The sequence below is a fragment of the Gymnoscopelus braueri genome (assembly GCF_963280865.1).
Source record: "Gymnoscopelus braueri genome assembly, chromosome: 10".
Lineage (NCBI taxonomy): Eukaryota > Metazoa > Chordata > Actinopteri > Myctophiformes > Myctophidae > Gymnoscopelus > Gymnoscopelus braueri.
In genome coordinates, this window is record NC_137611.1 from 39,035,522 (window position 1) to 39,056,075 (window position 20,554).

At 43.3% G+C, this 20,554-nt stretch overlaps 1 protein-coding gene across 1 annotated transcript in view; it reads left to right on the plus strand.

The window, feature by feature from the left end:
• Positions 1-2,744: 2,744 nt before the first annotated feature.
• pax3a (paired box 3a) overlaps positions 2,745-20,554 on the plus strand; it is a gene marked incomplete at both ends in the record, with an annotated part of 25,570 nt that continues 7,760 nt past the window's right edge. The window contains 7 exons of the mRNA XM_080439276.1: positions 2,745-2,829; positions 3,298-3,533; positions 4,216-4,345; positions 4,868-5,011; positions 17,648-17,847; positions 20,069-20,234; positions 20,480-20,554. The exon at positions 20,480-20,554 is cut by the window's right edge and continues 143 nt beyond it. Coding sequence (XP_080295402.1) covers positions 2,745-2,829; positions 3,298-3,533; positions 4,216-4,345; positions 4,868-5,011; positions 17,648-17,847; positions 20,069-20,234; positions 20,480-20,554 — 1,036 coding nt within the window. The remainder of the gene's footprint in view (positions 2,830-3,297; positions 3,534-4,215; positions 4,346-4,867; positions 5,012-17,647; positions 17,848-20,068; positions 20,235-20,479) is intronic.

Consider the following 20,554-nt stretch of genomic DNA (forward strand, 5'->3'; position numbering starts at 1 on the left):
TTAAACACGGCTAATTATCTCAACTCAACAAGGCTTCAAAAAAGTCAAGTGATCCCTCATGTGGTTGCGTGTCAATAATCGTCCATTTGCACGGATGTGTTACACTAACGTGTGGCTGAACCACGGGTCTTGGTAGCGCCTATTGTTGAATTAGTCCTACCATTGGGTAACCGTGGAGTTACTGAGCGAGGGTGATGGAACTGGGGCAAAAAGAGCAATTTCTCCCTTTACACGCTTGTGGGACTCCCGCATCCATCCCACATTAGGCCTCCTGCGTGCGTCCCATTGTCTGTGCGTTCCAGAGGAGAGGAAACGTTCCCACACAGGGGCTGGAGCTCACACTCTCTTTCCCCTCTTTGTCTTTTTATTTTAACATTTTACACTGCAGTGAGAACAAGGAGCGCAATTTTCCCTTTCTAATGAACCCCGATTACTCTGTAAAAATCATTATGGTTTTGTGCATTGAATTATATACTTACATCGAATTATAGGCTAATCCAGCGATTAGCCTATGCTGCCAATAATTAATCAAAAATGACTCACAAATGTTTTGAGCTATTTATAAAGCCTCTGAAACAAATCACCTGTTGCACCGCATGGATATTGCCAGCTATAGCTGTGTATATATATATACACTATAGACTACTTGGAACTATTTTGCATATCAATCAACTGGTCAGTTAATCAAACAAGGACAACTGAATTTAGTAGCCTATAAATTCAGCAGTGGTGTTAAGTAGCTATAAGTACATTTACTTAAGTACACTTTTGAGGATTTATTTTTGCTTTACTGGAGTGTTTCCAATACTTTTACTTCTACTCCACATCTCAGAGGCAAATTTTGTGCTTTTGACACAACTACAATTATTTGACAACTTTAGTTACTTTTGATTAATTTAGTAATTTTTCATTAATTAATTTAGATTATTATTACACAACCTGCATTAACCACTTCAGCCCTAATGCGAATACTTTTGTACTTTTACTCAAGTTAATATTTGAATACTGGACTTTTATTTGCAACAGAGTATTTCTACATTGTGGTATTGGTAAATGTGATTACTTCTTCCACCACTGAAGTTCAGTAGCCTGAACCCTTCTCTACATAATGATTACTGTTGTCCCTCGCTGCTCTGTGCCTCGTGGCCTACATGGAGATTCTTTGTGGATTGCGGCCTGCCCTGCACAGATTTTAATCCGGTTAGCTCGCACCTGGGACCTGGTTGCACAAAATAAATGCTCATTGTGGCGCGTGACAGTGTGCAGTGTCTCTGATATTTTAGACCTGAATAGTGACTTGATCTGCAGGGGAAACTTTATATTGTTCATAATCATAGGCCTACTTTGTAATATTGTAGCTTATGTGTTTCAGTATTTCCCATTGTTCTTTGTCAAATAATTGAGTGTATCCATATACGTTTAGCCAAACTTTGTTAACTAGTTATGAACAATGATGACGGTAATAATAATAATAATGATGATAATAATAATAATGGAAATAATAATAATAAAAATACAATAATAATAATACAAATAATAATAATAACAATAATACAAATAATAATAATAATAATAATAATAATAACAACAACAATATGCTAATAATAATATAATAGTAATAATAATAATAATAGGCTAATACAACAAAACACAACTCCCTGCCTTATAATGTGCTGTACAAATAAAGCTTTATATTAGATATATCGTTACCTTTAACTGACAACTGTGAGAGTTTTTTCCTTTATGTGTGGTTATAAATAATGTTTTGACACAATTGCACTGTCTGTCTGTCTGCAGACAACTTTTACAGCGCTGTTGGCGTCGTTTCCTGCTGCTTCTATCGCGTCCCATTAGCGCGTTAACATTATAGGCTGACTAAATAGGTGTACAATAAATTCCTTGCCTCTATAACATCCGATTTCTGTGCAGACTGATACTTAGTTATGAAGCCAAATTTGCCTTGATTACTGAAAATCCCCATAGGCCTATGTTTTTATTTATTTTAATTACAATATCACATGTTAATTTACACATTTGTTCAATTGTGGTTTATTCACATTTGACTCAGTTATGTACCATACTTTGTGAAAAGTTTAGATGGCACTGGCAGCAAAAGTTGAATGGTGAGGTCAACCCAGAGAGAGAGAGAGAGAGAGAGAGAGAGAGAGAGAGAGAGAGAGAGAGAGAGAGAGAGAGAGGGAGGGAGGAGAGAGAGAGAGAGAGAGAGAGAGAGAGAGAGAGAGAGAGAGAGAGAGAGAGAGAGAGAGAGAGAGAGAGAGAGAGAAGTTCCTGTCGTCCAATCAGGAGGCTCCTGCAACCCCTGGACGGTCCAGTCTCTAGACCAATCAGAAGGCACACCGCGGAGTCAGAGGGGAGAGCAACAAACAGATAAAATGTTTTGACTTCTATCTATTCTTCCAAATCCTCCCAGGACCGTCATCAACATCTCCCAGAGATCATTTAACACGGGTACACACAGTACTTTGGTTCAAATCATTAGCAGAATTGTATCATTCATATCGGGCATCAAATTGGATACTCGTCCTCAACATTTCCGAGGGATTTAACTTTTTGTTGTTGCCAACCGACCGACGCCAACATTCTGGCTAAAAGGATCTGGAGGATCACCTCATATGAAGCCCGTATTTGTCTCAGAATACATATTTTAAAAAAAGCTTTAGAGGATCACAAGCTACATAAACAGTCCGTTGTTGGAGTTCTTGGCTGACGGAGGGTCAGGAGTCATGACAGCACTAGCGGGGGGCATACCAAGGATGATGCGACCAACTCACCACCAGAACTACCCGCGGGGAGGATACTCTTTAGAAGGTAGTGGTATTTGTAAGTAGTTGTTGACAGTGTAATGTAATATTGAGAGTATGCAGGGGCGTTTAAAGTAAATGTATGGCGATTTAGGAGTTCAAAAAAGTCGACTGTTTGAAAATGACACCAAATAGGCTAATAAATAACAACTGCCGAAATCATTTTAATATTGTCTAAGAAAAGTTGCTAATTGGCTTATTGATTGATTAATTGATTGAATACTTTATTAACAGTTTGCAAAAAAAGCACAAAAAGTACAGTTCTATACAAAAGGATGCTAAAAGGAGTAAACCCAAGAAAGCGCTATGGCATTGGGGTCCTGTGTATTCAATTCATCAGACAAATATACAATACTGTGCAAAAACATCGTAGAAATGTAAGTGTCAATTATTGGTTACTTATGCCTATCAATAGGCTATTATAGGTCTAAACATTTTGATTTACTAAATGGCATGCACTCCCTGTCCTGTCCAGTCTCCACTCCACTGGGACAGGGACGGGTCAACCAGCTCGGCGGGGTCTTCATCAACGGGAGACCTCTCCCCAACCACATTCGCCACAAGATCGTGGAGATGGCCCACCACGGCATCCGGCCGTGTGTCATCTCCAGACAGCTGAGGGTCTCCCACGGCTGCGTGTCCAAGATCCTCTGTCGGTACCAGGAGACGGGCTCCATCAGGCCCGGGGCCATCGGAGGCAGCAAGCCAAAGGTCAGAGATCATCATTAAACCCCATTACTGTAGATGTGGTTTTCAACCCTTCAAGGTCCATTATTTATTTTGGCATTTGAGCCACGGAACCACCATTTGATTAGATTTAGACTCTCAGGCCCAAGACTTAGAATATTTTTGTTATCGTTGGATAAGATTTTGTCCACAATTCCATGCTGTATTGGTGTGGTTGCCATAGACGACAGGCAAACGTTGATCAAAATAACAATTCTTCTACATTCTCTAGCTGTGTAGACTTCTTGTAAATTAAGTAATGCAGATGTTTATACTTTAATTCTTGAGGCCTAGGCCTAAGGGTCAATTTTGGTTTCATTTTACACTCTCTACGATCTCTGAGGGTCCATTTGGTTACCAACTCTCCATCATTTAGCTGGGGACCACCTGGAACCCCCTCAATGACCACTGGTGGTCCCCGGACCACTGGTTGAGAACCACTGCTGTAGATGAGAGGTTTCGATATGAACTTCACCGAACAAATATATATAGGCCCAGTGGTCTTAACTTTCTCAGCCTCCTGGGAGGTTGAATAAAAAATGTTCTAAAGCCAAATAATAGGCTACATGTATTTGTATCATTTTTAACTTTGTATGGTATACTAAACGATTCTCTTTCGAGCTCATGTTTTTTAATTATATTGTATTTTTTTTAATTTATTTTTTAGCAAACGACATCCCCGGACGTGGACAAAAAGATCGAGGAGTACAAGAGAGATAACCCAGGGATGTTCAGCTGGGAGATCAGAGACAAATTACTGAAAGATAGCATCTGCGACAGAAACAATGTTCCATCAGGTAGCTATGACTGCATGACGCGTTTTTGATTGATTGATTGATTGAATGAATACTTTATTAACAGTTTGTAAAAATAAATAAAAATCCACAGAAAGTACAGTTCTATATACAAGGTTTGCTAAAAGGATTAAACCCAAGAAAGTCCATGTGTTTTCAATTCATCGAGTTATTCATTAAACAAATGTTATAGGTCTAAAGAAAGGCTAGGAGAAGTATTATAGTTCAATACGTAACTGCTGTAATTCCAATTCCAAACTCGTTGTCTATAAAGTAGGTTATTTAAAAACAATTTTGACTTTGATGAAATCATAAAAGGTACTGTAAAATGAATATCTTTGTTGTTTAGAAATTACATTAATTATTCAGTAATTTAAGGGTCCATTTGGTTTAATTTTACACTCTCAAGAGTTAAAGATCTATAAGGTTCCATTTGGTTACCTACTCTCCATTATTTGTTTTTGCTGAACATTATACCTCTAATGCTTTTGCAACTATTCTTTGACTGTTTTTCATTTCTCACAGTGAGCGCCATCAGTCGCATCATGCGCTGTAAATTCGGAGGAGTGGGTGAGGATGAGGAGGATGATGATGAGATCGAGAAAAGGGAACTGGAGGAGAACGAACGGCGAGCAAAGCACAGCATCGACGGCATCCTGGGAGACAGATGTAAGTGGCTGGTTATCACCTCAGAGCATACTGTGGTTTTTATTCATGAAATCCAAACTCTAAATTGTGCAACAGTTCTTTTATATCCCCGCCGTTTCAAAGTCAATTGTCCGGTGTTCGTGATTATTATATAGAATACAGCCCACTGAACCGTTTTGTTTTGTTTATCTTATTTGGATGTTAATTGAAGTTTCTGCTAAAAATAAATAATAATAATAATAATAATAATCAGCAGCAGGTGTCTAGTTTCAGGTTGATTGTAGATTTGATTGTAGATTTTACCGCAGAGGAATATCCAATTAAAGTATGTCGAAGTGTGAAAAATAAATACATATAATAATAATAATAATAATAATAATAATAATAATAATAATAATTATTATTATTATTATATTTTAGGCTGCCTTCTGCATGCCTTCTTTGACATATTTGACATGTTTAGCCAGAATTAGACTACACTTATCACAACTCATGCAGTTCAGTTGATAATTGAATATGCAATTATCGATGGAAAAAGGCTTCTTGTTATGCTTGTCATAACACTTTTATCAAGTCCTGAAAGCAACATATTGAACGTTTTTCAGCTTTTACGCATGCATGTGGTGGGTATTATAGCTTTTATGCGATAGACTTAACAAACTTAGCGGTGTGGACAAACGTTGCTATGAAGGTGATCAAACATTTGCCCAACGGTTCCGTCCAACATAAGAAACTTTTTTTCTTCTCGCGCACAATTGAACACTTGAGGATGAACTTGGGAGACAAAGACGCGAGAGTCCATTGAGACTCACACTTCTTCGGCTTCACCGGGCGGCACAAAGGCCTGTGCTATAGTGAGCGGCTCAGTGGCGTGGCTATACAAAAAGACGCCAAAACCTTTTCAAAATGTGGGAGAGAATAGAAGGAAAAAATGCTGCTGACAAAGGGCTGGGAGAAGACATTATGGACCCGCAATGAGCGATGAATTATTCAGGGAACACCAATAGAGCTCAGTCCGAGCTGTTTTATAGACTGCTTATACTGAGAGGGGGAAAAGAGCAGTGTTGCCATGTCCGCTTATTATAAGTGACTTTGGGCTTGTTTTTCTGGGAAGTTGCTTGTAAATATCGGTGGGTCATTGTTTTGCTTGTTTCTAATTTAAAGTGTAGTTGCTTTTTTGGGGCTTGTTTCCTTAATGTTGCTTTAACCACTGGTTCTCAAACATTTTCAAATCAAGGACCCCCAAATTAATATTCATTTGTCCACGGACCCCACCCTTCCCATCTGAAAATATTTTGTCATATTTGTGTTTACATGTTTCAAGAAAATATTCAAAATGTTTCACTTTTTTTTCAAGATTTGTTTTGAAAGTAGCAGATCTACAAGCTCACATGTTGTGAGCTTGTATAGATCGGCTATTTTCAAATAGCCAATGCATAAAGGTTTAAGTGCACATGTGGCCTATAGTTGCTTTTTTTGGGCTTGTTCTCCTAGACCTGGTTGCTTATTTCTCTCACAAAATATGGCAACACTGGAAAAGAGCCTAGTTTTCACCTACAAAATGTTAATTTGTGAGCTTTTCCTAATGTTTAGAGAGTGTCCCTTTGAGAAAGATGCAGTCTACTATAGACTTCATGCATACACCTGTTGATTTACGACCTGTTGGGATCTCAGGAATGTTTTCACAAGCGTGGCTGAGTTGGAAACACCAGTTAAGCCACAAATATAGACTACACTACAAACCATAATTGTTTTCTCGTATCGGTGCCATGCATACATTTAATTCCCACCATTCCATGATTAATAGGCGTTATAGGCCTATCCACTTTGAGATAATATAGCCCGAATGTGCACGTTAAACAGTTATCCTATTAATATAATAGTTAAGTGTGATCAAGTGATATAATAGTGATCCAGTGACAAAACACAATTCATTAATAAATAAATAAGTAAGTTATAGTTCACAACTATACATTTAAAAGCAAATAAGTCTTAGAAAAACTGAAACCGTTTTGTGACATTAAATGAATGTAAACAAGTCCTGTGAAAGAGATTAAAAAGTTAAACAAGAATAATGGTAATGTTTTCAGCACAAAAAAAAAATCGGCAATACTAAAATAAATAGTATTGCTGCTTCCTAAAAGCCATGTATTGTGCGATCTTTTACGCACTATTGTTCCACTTTTTTTGCGCAGTGGGTTTGATGCTTCAGTCAGTGATCTCAGAGAAAACCTTTTCTAGTAGATTAAATCCAAACCCTTTATTTCTTTCCACTTTCATCTGAGACAAAGCCCGCCCCTTTCCTCCCCGCCTAGGGCGCGCATTCATGCACTTCCCTCTCCCTCTTCCAGAATACAGATCAGCCACTTGACTTCTGCAACTTTTGAAACTCTTTACTGCTGTCTAGTAGTTGTAGTTCCCTCAGAGTCCGAAGCCCTTTCACTCCACATCGACACAGAGTGTGCGATAAAGGGAAATACTAATCGGAAACTAATTCGGAAACATTAAATTAGTGTGAAAATTAAGCCTTCTTTAGGCCTACTTTTTTAATTATTCAAGCCCATTAGTAGTTGATGATGCTGCATGTTGTTTCCCCACATCTTGGACATAGAAAAGGCATAGTTGTATACAGTTGTATTTGTTATTGTTTGTATAAACTATTGATATTAATTAATTATTTATTTAATTATTGTATTTATTTATTTATAAAAAAATAAAACAACAAAGGGTGACAGCATCTCATCAATAGGTGCTCTAGGAGTAAATGAAAGAGCACTAGTGACAATATTGATCTACAGGACAGCAATAATTCATTCTTCTGTCTCTTTGTGGAAGTAGTTGTTGTTTTTCCTCTTTTATAGCTCTTCATTAGAATGTGAAAGGAGTGTTTTGGGACACTAAGAGAGTGTCTTCTGACCAAATATTGATTAAGTAGGTGTTTGTAGAGGCTATTGTCATGGAGGGGAGAAGCCTGTTGCTCTCTGGCCCTTTCTCCTCCACCACTATTGTTGTCTTTCCTTAAGTGCTAAGATCAAAGCTAGCTCATTTAGATTTATTTGTCTGGGAAAAGGGACATTGAAGCAAAGGTTTGTGGGATAAACTCTACTGCACGGCCTCAGGTCTGCATGGCAGTAACAAGTGCTGGCCATTGTGAGCAAAGGATATACCCTGGAGCTAATAGTAACATGTTCTGGAATGAATTAGATACTAAATGGTGTACTTCCCATTCAAGATTTTTAATTCAGTTCAATTCCTTTTATCATTGACAGGTGTATCGATATTTAGATTGCAACTCCCAGGTCAATGCACAAAAAATTGGTATTGTACACAAGAATAATTTAAGAGAAATATAGACATTTCAACCTATAATACTAAAAGCTAAGAAAGACCACAATGATTCCACAAATTTCAAACATAAAATGTCAGACTATGGTAAACGTGATGCAGGCTCAGTTAGTGTGGAGGAGGTAACAGTAAAACAATTTACAACTTCACTGTAGGCAGTGAAGTTGTATGATGTAGTTAGAATAAAGTCAGTTCAAGTATGGTCCAAAGAGGGAGCAAGAGAGAGAGAGAGAGAGAGAGAGAGAGAGAGAGAGAGAGAGAGAGAGAGAGAGAGAGAGAGAGAGCGAGAGAGAGAGAGAGAGAGAGAGAGAGTGTGTGTGTGTGTGTGTGTGTGTGTGTGTGTGTGCGTGTGGGCGTGTGTGCGTGTGTGCGTGTGTGTGTGTGTGTGTGTGTGCGTGTGCGTGCGTGTGTTGTCCATAAATTGCCTTTAATTGTTGATTGTTGATTCAGTTCCCATATGTATCTGTATGAATGCATGCCATGATTGCAAAGTGACTTTGTAATAACAAATACTAATTTGGTTTTCCCATAAAAGTACAACACAATACAACAGCAGAGCTATATGCTCAACTAGTCGTTGTTAGATCAGACTGAAAAATAAATAAGCAGAGGAACCTTAGCATTTAAAATTTCTTGTTGAATTATTAGGCATTGTCCGCAAAGTGTCCATATGATATCCATAACAAAAACCATGTACTAGGGAATTGCTTATTGTTGTTTGATAAAGAATTGACACATTAAGTGTCATTTAATTAACAGATAACCACAGTCCTTCCTGCGTTTATTACTTTTACATCCACTGACAGCCCTTTAGCCTCATTTAGCTAATTAAAAGTAACCAAAGTCATGAAAGAGGAGTAGCCCACTCTTGCAGGTTTTTTTTTTTTTTTACGATGGAGGGGGAGAAAGAAGAAGAAGAAGAAAAAAAGAAAGCTCAGAAATACAAACAGTCAAAGGGATAACTTCCCTTGAAAGGGAGTCCTGCGGTGCCAAATTGAATGAGCCCAGTGCTTTCAAATCTGCCATGGTGAACGCAGTCAACATGTAATAATTGGTTTCATTGAGGTGCATTCCGACAATCTGCTGCCATTCTCCTGCCCCCATTGTCCAGAGGCAGGCAAATAGCCAGGGGGACAGGAGGAATCAAGTGCTGACAAAACATGAAAGATTTAGCTGCTTTTGTCAAAGAAACTGAGTGGGACTTTGTTTGTGTAAATAAAGTGGGTTACTGGCTCCCTGTGACTTTGGCATGGATTTTAGGTAGGGAAAGATAGCAAGACTTGGGAGCCGAGAGAGAGAGCGAGAGAGAGCGAGAGAGAGCGAGAGATGAGAGAGAGAGAGGAGAGAGAGAGAGAGAGAGAGAGGAGAGAGAGAGAGGAGAGAGAGAGTGTGTGTGTGTGTGAGTAAGAGAGACTGTGTTCGGGAGAGCCTGAGTAATGGATGTTTTTATAAAAGGCAGAGAGAATATGCAAAGTCGGCAAACACTGGTCCAAGCGTGTCCTGAGGGGGAAATCGGGCAATGAACTTCCACGTGTAGGCCCTCACATCTGAGCCATCTAAACCAATTATCAAATTTCATAACTTATACTCTCATGGGGCATCAGTGCACACAAACAAATGTGGTTCTCTCACACAGAGGCGGGAATAGCAGCCCTTGGCAAGGGACCAATATCCTGTCAGACAGGGAGCAGCCCTAAGAAGAGAGAGACAGAGATAGATGCTGCAATTCTATAACTGTGTATTTGTCAGTATTTTGTGCATTTTCACGGTGCCTTTAGTGAATAAGGCAAGGGCTGTAACACTGTGGGACCTTCTCCTGTCACAACAGACATTGCAACTAGAGGAGTTGTTTGCTACAGCTATATAAATCTGGGCCCCACTCTCTGTCTGTTGACTGTACCTGGCTTATTTGTACCATATATATATATATATAGGTGCAGTCCAGACTATTGGACCGCTAAACATTTGATCCACATTGAAAAGCTGAACTATAGTGGCATTTCTGGCAGATTCACATTGGCTGGATTATTTCAAATTCAGTGTTCCTGTGCATCTGTCCATCCATCACGTCATGAAGGATAGATAAATATATAGTTTACAACCTTTCTCTTTCTCTCTCTCTCACATAAATACACACCACATTTACTTGCTACATTGGCATCACCCTCTCCCCCCCCCCTCTTTATCTATCTCTCTCTCTTTCTCTGAAAAAAAAAATCCACACTGGCTGATCTGCAACTGAATGCAGGCTCTATGCTTCATTAAAGCCTCTTTCTCTGTTGGCACCCGCATTGTGATCCTCCAATATTAATTCAAAGGACAATTAATGAATGCAGGCCAACTTTGAAGTAACGGCTGGGGTCCTGCCCCGAGCCGGCCCCTCGGCGCTGATGTACTCTTCGCATTCTCCCCAATAACCCCAGAGACACTGTGAAGTGACTGAAAGAGAGAAGCAATGAGCAATGGAAGGTCAGGGAAAGGAACCCCGGTAGAAAAGGAGCTCTCTATTTCCTTGAGAGTATTAGCTGAGCAAAACTCTGTGATGGGGAGGATAAAGGAGTGTGAGGAGAAAAGGGGTCGGGGGCTGAGGGGTGAGGGAACTCCAGCAAAAAGGAACACAATAGGATAGTTAATTGAGTAAAGCCAGACAGCGTTGTCAATCACTTAACTTTGTTTAGCCTCAGCTTTTTTTTTTTTTTTGCTGTTGTTGCGTAGAGCTGCTTCATGCGCGTTGCGTAGACGCCAGAGACAACTTGTTTGATTAATGTCCCTCCTCCATCTTTGGGAAAAAAAAGAAAAGAAAACCAATTGGAAAGAATTGGATTTTATGTTGCGCGGAGAATTTTTTTCCTAAAAAAAAATAATCTGTATATTTTAACTGTTTTAAAAATTGTCCCTAAAAACAAGAAGGAAAACCAAGAGAAAACAGTTGAACATTTGGAGTTTAAACCCACATTAGCCCAGAATGAGATTCAGACAGCAAAAAATGGACCCAAATGCACCATTTTTATACTCAGAGGTTGAATGAACATGGAGAGTTTTACTGTGCAGGAGTAGGAGGGGGGGGGGGGGAGAATGCAGCCCCACAATGGAAAGAAGCTAGTGTTTGGAGTGCATAAGAAGAAAGTATGGAATGCAACGATCTCTCTCTCTCTCCTCTCTCTCTCTCTGTCTCTCTCTCTCTCTCTCATCTCTCTCTCTCCTCTCTCTCTCTCTCTCTCTCTCTCTTCTCTCACTCTCTCTCTCTCGTCTCTCTCTCTCTCTCTCTCTCCCTCTCCCAGTCTCAGTTCAGTAGCTGTGAAGTTTTGTTGGGGGCCGTTGTGAGGCTGTGAGGGGGTCAGCGGTGAGACCCTCTCCACTGCAGCCCTGCACAGGGCCAAGGCTGTCAAAAGGTCAGAGGCTAACCTTGGGTCACTTGACTGTTAAAACTATCAGTCCTCAGAAGGAGAGGGTTACAATAATGTTTGGGTCAGGATGACAGCTAATAGACTCCAGGGTCCCGCCAGTCATCTCCGTACTAATATAATACGTTTTTCTTGCTATGATGCTATTTATATCAAATATGATATATATGCACATTCTAAAACATTAGCAATGCAAGTTGAGCCAATACTAGGATATAATACATGCTGGATAGACAGGTTAGTTTAATAATGCTGTAAAGTAGAATGACAATAATTATCTTTTTTGGGGAGAAAGGTGGGTTGGTTCTGAACCTGGGGAGTGGTGTGTTTGGTTGGGTTGTACTGGGCTCTAAAGTGAGGTCATGTCTGTAGAGAATTTGGTCTCTGCTGGGCTGGAACGTGTGGCAGCCTGGCCCAGCGATGCGTCCCTGCATGGGTCCTGTGCCGTTGCTTTGTCCGTGCTCCGGGGGTGGAAATGCCACCGTGAAACTGTCAGCTAACTGCATTACAGTGGAACTAAATAATAACCACCCCACACTGGGCCACATAATGCCCGAGCGGGACCATTTGTGGCTTTTTGTCAGCTCAGCGATATTAGACAGTGATACATCTCTCAATGTCATATCACTAGCTGCCGCTTTGTCCGCGTGGGGGCCTACCTCCTGTGCTCGCTCTCTCCGTTTCTTTTTCTATCCATCATCACCATTCTCTCCCTCTCTCGCGCTCTCGTGCTCTCTCTCTCTCTCTCTCTGCTCTCTCTTTCTATGCCCCCCCCCCCACCTCACCCTCATCCCTTCCCCCAGGCAGCTGCGGGTTCCTGGGGGCTCCTTAGCAAGTCAAGTGAGTGGCCCACTCATTCCCGTTTCTTCCTCCTAACTGTTAACCCCAGCTGGGCCTGTGAGCTGTCAGTTAACCATTCAGCTTCTCCGGGGCATCTGCTCGGCTCTGGCGCTCTGTGCTGTTCCACTGTTTTATTCAGTGGCCCACTCACACTGGGCTCTGCCGCCCTGAAAGGACCAGATCTACTTCCCTGGGCAAATAACTAGTTCATTTGTCTCTTCTGCCCTTTGTTTTGTGTGGTGAACACATGTCACCAGCTCAATTACCTTCACTATTAACAGCCCCTGGAGGAAGGGCCAGTCAGCCCCTACCAAGGCACAGCCATAAACTGTCCCATATGCTCCTCTCTCTCTCTCTCTCTCCCTCTCTCTCTTTGTATCTCTCTCTCTCAATATCACTCCCTCTCTCCTTCTTGTTCTTTCTGTCCCAGTTTAGTCTTTTCAACATGCATCACTATCATTGCTCTCTCTCTCTCTCTCTCTCTCTCTCTCTCTCTCTCTCTCTCTCTCGCACACGCACACACACACGCACACGCACATGCACACGCACTGCTCTTCCCGTCTGGAGCCGTCTGTTTCCATTTTTGCATTCCGTTGCCGCCATAGGACAACAAATAAACACTGTTGCTTGTATACGCTCATGCACATACGCGTGGATGCAGGCCTTTATGTGCGTATGTGTGTGACTACGTTAACATCTGTGGTAGGCGTGGGGGCGTGGGAGTGGGGTGTTCTGGGGGCCTTGGCCACTGTATTCTACGCAGCAAACAAGAGCAGCCTTTATTCCAAAGTTGGACTCCTCGCTGGTTTTCCTGGCTTGTTGTAGAGGCAGTGCGGCTGCAGGTGATGCTAATAGGAGTAGACACTCCTGAGGTTCACATCTGTAGCCCTCTAGAGTTTACCTTTCCTGCCTGTCAGTCTCCTCAATAAACGGTTCTGTTTTAGCTTGGGTGGTGAGCCTACAGTGCTGTCGGCCGGCCCCCTCGCCGATATGGCGGACTGTGGAGTGTGCATGTGTGTGTAGGGGGGTGTGTACACACTCTTCTGTGTATTTACGTTTGTGTAATGGGCCTCTGATGTGTGAAAGGAACCTGTTGACATGACCTGTTGAATACGGAACGCTATCTGAACATGCTATCACCTCCGCCTGCCGACCTTTTATTGGTTTGTTAACCCACAAACCTTACTTTGTTTGAAAAGTCTGTTTTGTGGATCATTTTGCGACAACCCCCTTAATCTATCCTTTAAGATTCTTGTCAGAGAGCCTCTGCCAAACTGCGAGCGGCCGTGGAGTATTTTCAGCTCCCTGGTGCTTGAGCTGCAGCGTAAAATTTGATTTGGGTGTTTAAGTTAAGGAGGTCGAGGCCTCCCTTTGTGTGTTTAGTATCCTCTTCTCCCGTTGTAGATGGGGAATGTGTGGGAACTGGGAGCAGCCCGCTTCGGCTCTCAGCTCCTGCGCTTTGGCGTCCCTCAACACCGAAAAACCTCAATGCGCCACATAGCGTTGGAACCTCGTCTGAGAATGTCAAACGCGAAGAAGACGCGGTTGCATGCGTCGTGGGGGGTGGGGGAGGGGTGTCCTGTGAGCAAAGTGGAGAAGAGACGTGATTGAAGGAAATGAAAATGACAGGTCCTGCTTTTAGCAATGACCTTGGTGCACACAGAGCACTCGTATATCCATTCTCCCATGACAAAAAATTCTTGTATATATATATAAATATACATATATATGTAGAACACACATAGAAACATTATTATATCTTGTGATCAAAATTCATTAATTAATTCAAAGTACATCAAAAGTAAAAAAAAACATCATGTAAACCCAGGTAATGCATGCATATTTTTAGGGATATATTTTGTCAATTCTTTATGTTTTGAAATATATACATTACATCAATGAAAAATATTTCTCAGCTGAAGTGTGGCTGAAGCTCGTTGGCTGGATCACCCAGCACCCGTTCCCCAGCATCATCTTGTCCAGGTGCCTCCAACCATCCCCAACCCCCAAGCCTCCGAGGGAAAGGAGGGGTCTCTGGGGCTCGCTCCCCTGCTGTGCCCCTCCGCAGCCCCAGTGGCCCTTCTCCGGACCCCTTTGTGCCCCCCCCACACACACACCCACCCACCCGTCCTCCCCCCACTCATCCCCTGGCCCTCCTGCCCCCATCCAACCCCTACAGCAACCCCCACTCCCCTGCTGGGCAGGTGACAGGCCCCTGAATGCGGGCCCGGCCGGCCCCTGATGGCTCCTACAGATGGAGCGTGGTAATCGGCCCAATAGAGAGCCCTGCCACAGGCCTCTCCCTTCCAGCATACAAAAGCCCTGGCCGCAACACTTCCAAAAAAAAAAAAGAAAAAAGAAAAAAAGAAGAAGAAAAAAGAGACAGAACGAGAGAGGGAGAAAAGAGAGAGAGAGAGAGAGAGAGAAAAAGAGAGAGCCAGAGAGGATGACAAAAGCACCACTGTCATTTGCCATTAAGGGAGAGTCCGTGATGGAGTGTTTTCTCTTGCAGTTACTAATAATAAAAACAGGGAGGGGGGAAAGAGAGGGAGATAGCGGGAGAAATAAAGGGAGTAAAAGAAAAAAGAAAGGAGTGGGGCACCCCCCCCACTCCCCACCCTGCAGTTAACATGATACAGTGTCACTGGGGAGCTTTCTCCACTGAGGAGGTTTATGAGTTTCATTCCCTCCCTTAGGAATCTTTGGGTAGTCAGCGCTTGTCATTTGGCTCCTTTCCTTTTGCTTTCTTCCTCTTTTCCTTGGCTCAAATGGCACCGTATGTTCCTTCACTTGTTGGTTTGTTTAGTCCTTTCTCTTGTTTATCCGTCAATTAACTCGTCTCAGCAGTTTGGCTTTCATGGTGAACGTTATAAATAATTCCCCTTAGGGAACAAATTTGTTTGTTAAGTGACATCTTCGGAATAAATTCATGCTGCGTTTCTATTAAAAAACGGGATATGCAGAAAATATTGCTGTTTATAGAAAAGTTATCAAGTTTTCGGCCCGTGCTGTGTGGCCTTCTGCTCAAGCCTGTTGTGTGACACAATACATTCCAACTGGTTTCAGGCCACATCCCCCCCCCCCACCATCCAAACAAACCACATCCCCCCAAAGTCTGTTCCCCAGCGCGGAACAGACTTTCCACGAGTATCTTAACATCCATCCGTCCAGCCAATCTTCCGTGAGCGTCGCTGGCAGCACGGTGCGCCCCGGTCAGCGTGCAATAAAGAGCTCTGTTCCCAGCATCAGAATCCTCGGCGGCGGCGGCGGTCCGGAGCGCATAGTGGAGAACTCCCGGGGTCCAAATCCTCATGTAACGCCCGGTCGGAATCACACTGGCAACCGGCACAAGCATTTCCTGCTAGGCTCCAGGGGCTCGGGGCATTTGGGGTGAGGTGGAGGGGGTGGGTGAGACCCCCGCTCCCCTGTGTATCTGACTTGGCACTTTTTTTAATTAAAAAGCCTTAAATCTGGGGGGTAGAGGAAGAAGGAACAGTCTGCAGCTCCAAGATGGAGGCTCCAGACTGGCCCCTCTGACGAAGACCCTTTCCTGCTATTACACCTGTCTCCACTTTGAGTTACTTTCACACTCTTTCTCTCTCCGTCTTTTAACCACACGAACCCTAGCATCCCTATTCTGGGCATGTTATAAGAGGTGAACATTTGGCGAAAATAGCGCTGTGGATTGGCTATTTTCGGCAAAGAGATTTGGTAAATAGGGAAAAAAGGAGGGGACCTATAGTACGGTCTCCTGGAGGACATGGTAAACACAGTATATGGGGTTTAAGTAGTTAATCCATGGCGTGCCAATTTTCAGCAAGCAGCACGGTCAGCGATGAAGTGTAAATTAGAATTAATCTGACATTTTTGTCAAGGGACACGTCCGTATGGCCAAGTATAGGCTAAGTTAGGCATTATTGTCTCCCTCTCTATATAGGTGTTTGTAGTCTGCCCGTCTGTGAGGGTCTAAAAGGTGCAGTGAACCTTCCTCTGACTGCAGTGAGGTTTAAGAGGTCCCTCGGGGGGAGTAGGAGGAGGAGGGCAATGGATTCCAACTCCTTCTGTCTGTAACCATCTGGGTCTGAAACATTGTCATACACACAGAGCATATCGACTGAAAGCCCACGGCCCAGACGTGGCAGATGCATGAGATGGTGTGTGTGTGTGTGTGTGTGTGTGTGTGTGTGTGTGTGTGTGTGTGTGTGTGTGTGTGTGTGTGTGTGTGTGTGTGTGTGTGTGTGTGTGTGTGTGTGTGTGTGTGTGTGTTGTGTGTGTTTGTGTGTGTGCGAGCAAACGAAAGAGCAGGAGAGAAAGCGTATTGCAGACATGTAATGGTGGACAATGGCAGGCTGTCACGCTAGTTTGAGGAGCCTAATCATTACTTAATAGACGGGTAACCCCCACCCCCTCCACACACACACACACACACACACACACACACACACACACACACACACACACACACACACACACACACACACACACACACACACACACACACACACACACACACACACACACACACACACACACACACACACGCTACCTCTTAGCCTCCAAGCATTCATTGACTCCCTTCTGCTGAATTAGCTCCCAAAAGCTGTCTCGTCCAGCCGTTCAGTCTCTCTGTCTATCTGTCCGTGCTGCTCCTCAACTGAACAAACAGATTAAGAAGCACCTGCAAAAACGGGACGGGCGCCGGCCTCTTTTGCTGTGGGACCGCATCTCAATAATGCACAGCATGGATAAGACCAGCAGAGACACTCCGGGAACCGAGGGATAGATGCCCTGAGGGGAGGGATCTGCACCTCTCTAATCCATGTTCAAGCAGCCTACGAGGCTTTTGATCCCCTCAGGAACTGCTGAGGAGTTTAAAAAGGACCAGGAGGTCTACTAGTGGCTGTGTACCATACCTTGTACTCAACACTATTGTCTTGGCCCATTTTATGTCATCAAAGTATTCACCCCGGTCATTATATGGTATACATAAACTATGGACCTGAGTCCACTAATGTGAAAATATTTTTTATTGAATTTAACTTACGTTTCGTGGGTTCTGTTGTTGCAGCCAGTCACTCAGACGAAGGTTCGGACGTGGACTCGGAGCCGGGCCTGCCTCTGAAGCGGAAGCAGCGCCGCAGTCGGACCACCTTCACAACCGAACAGCTGGAGGAGCTGGAGAGGGCCTTCGAGCGCACGCACTACCCCGATATCTACACGCGAGAGGAGCTGGCTCAGCGGGCCAAGCTCACAGAGGCCAGAGTGCAGGTGAGAGATGCATACACACACGCACATACGGTACAGTATAGACTGTATGTGATACAGAGAGGGCTTCAAAGTATAGCGCGCACATGCTGATACTCACATACTGTATGCCCACACTGACACTCAAGCTATTCACCCAGCAGGGAGCTAAGTCTCTTAATCCTCAGGGATGCATGACATATGGGTGCTGGCTGGGAATGCCCATCTTGTTAGGCAATTTATTATAGCCGATAAACATGCGGTCCGCCCCCACATGCCTTACACATAACAGACACGAACCCTCGCTGTGCTGGTTATGTCAGCTCATGCAGTGCACTGTCTGCCCTCAGTGGGAGAGGGATACAGGAAGAGTGGGCACCTAATCACTGTGGGCACCATGTTAAATTGGTTACTTTTGCACCAAGACACCATCACGCCGGAGTGAAATGTTTGGAGCGGGGGAGTCTGGTGCAACGCTCAGGTCCTGGACCTGGTGAGACGAAGGAGGGGCCCGGACAGGAGGCCATCCACAGAGCCAAGTCCCTCCACGTGCCAGAGCCTCCCCCGGTCCCAGCAGAGTAGTTCCGGAGAAGCGGACTGAGGGGCCCTGTCTTTCCCTAAGAGGACTGACTGTGGGTAGCTACTGGGACGTAAGTCGGGGCTTGATCAACCCTGGCTGGGTCACCTGGGCGAGGGTGTATGTTGCGAGACCCGAAACACCCGTCGACACCAGGCTACAACACCGATGATACGTCCTAGGTGCATCCACGCGATGTTTTTTTATTTACAGAGCACATACAGTACAGTATAGACTATAGAGTATAGACTGTATGTGATACAGAGAGAGAGCTTCAAAATATAGTGCGCACATGCTTGCTTGCAAGTAGATACTCACATACTGTACAAGGCCCTTACATGCTACCAAATGAGGCGATCACCCTATCACCTTTTAGGTGATAGGGTGATCACGCAAATGGTGATTTTTATAGTAGGCGCTCATAGTTAGTTAGAGGGTGATCACCCTATCACTTAAAAGGTGATAGTGAGATCGCCTTATTTGGTAGCATGCAGGGGCCTTAGTCTCTTATTCCTCAGGGATGCATGACATATGGGCGCTGGCTGGGATTGGGAATGCCCATCTTGTTAGGCAATTTATTATAGCCGATAAACACGTGGTCCGCCCCCACATGCCTTACACATACAGACACGAACCCTCGCTGTGCTGGTTATGTCAGCTCATGCAGTGTACTGTCTGCCCTCAGTGGGAGAGGGATACAGGAAGAGTGGGCACCTAATCATTGTGGGCACCATGTTAAATTGGTTACATTTTCCAAAATGTTAAAAAAAAAACATTAGGAAAATGGTCTAAAGTAAAGTATACCCGATTTGAACATGCATGGTACATCATTATCGGACCTAAATTTACCCTGTAACTTCTTGTTTATGCCCATATTGACTAGCCACAGGTTTTGTAGCAATCTTTTGCAATTGTAGCAATTGTAGAAATATTAGGCCTTAAATGGAAGATGTTCAAGCATGTTCAAATATATATAAATATAGCCTTAGTATTACTTCAGACCATTTTCCAAATTCTTTATTTTTACATTTTGGAAAGAATTGCTTGCCCACAATGTTTAGGTGCCTACTCTTCCGGTTACCTAGAAGAGTAGCCTTACCCAAAGCCCAGAAGTCTAACAATTGGCCAATGGGGGATTCCCCGTTGGCTTTGGTAGATGTTTGGTTTCCCACGTGGGAGACACAAGTTCGAATCCAGGTGGTTACACTCCCATACACTGAAGAGGGTTTCCTCCATTTCCTGTATTTGGCAGACTTCCTGTAAAAAAAGGCAGAGATTCCATCAAAGCCCTTAGATGCTTCATTCAGATAATGTATTACCAGAGGTGTTAAACAGCTGTAATAGCTTCATGGCTTGATTTATGTGATGCAGCTGATCTGAGCTCTGCGAATGAATAAAAACGTCACTGTAGTTCCACTGCACTTTCCAGATGTTTAGATCACTATCTGATGAGCCCTGGGCTATGAGAGCCCCCCCCCACACACTCACTCTCTCTCTCTCTCTCTCTCTCTCTCTCTCTCTCTCTCTCTCTCTCTCTCTCTCTCTCTCTCTCTCTCGCTCTCTCTCTTGTATACAATATATCAATGTTGAACCGCAAAATACAAACAAATTTATTATATATAGCTGTGACACTCACTTTTCTTTTCTGCTTTGTTTTTTGTCTTTCAGGTATGGTTTAGCAACAGGAGAGCCCGGTGGAGGAAGCAAGCAGGTGCTAATCAGCTGATGGCATTCAATCACCTGATTCCCGGTGGTTTCCCTCCGTCAGCCATGTCAGGCCTGCAGTCCTATCAGCTGTCAGAGAGCCCCTATCCGCCCACCTCCATAGCTCAGGGTAGGCATAGCCAAACACATTCACACTCTATGCAGATGACATGATTTTATTCATGTAATGTAATTCAATATTGTTGTTTGATATATCTCAATGTTGTGCAAGTGCCCTATTTTAATTTTAAACTTAGGCCTATTTATGTTTGATCTTTTTATTATATATGTGGTATATATGTGTTTTTTAAGCATTATCTTATCTTAATGGCTAAATAATCTCATATCTTCCCATCTGTCTCTCTCAAACATCAGTGTCAGAACCGTCCAACACTGTGCACAGACCACAGCCTCTCCCTCCCACTTCGGTGCACCAGGGTGGGCTTGGCC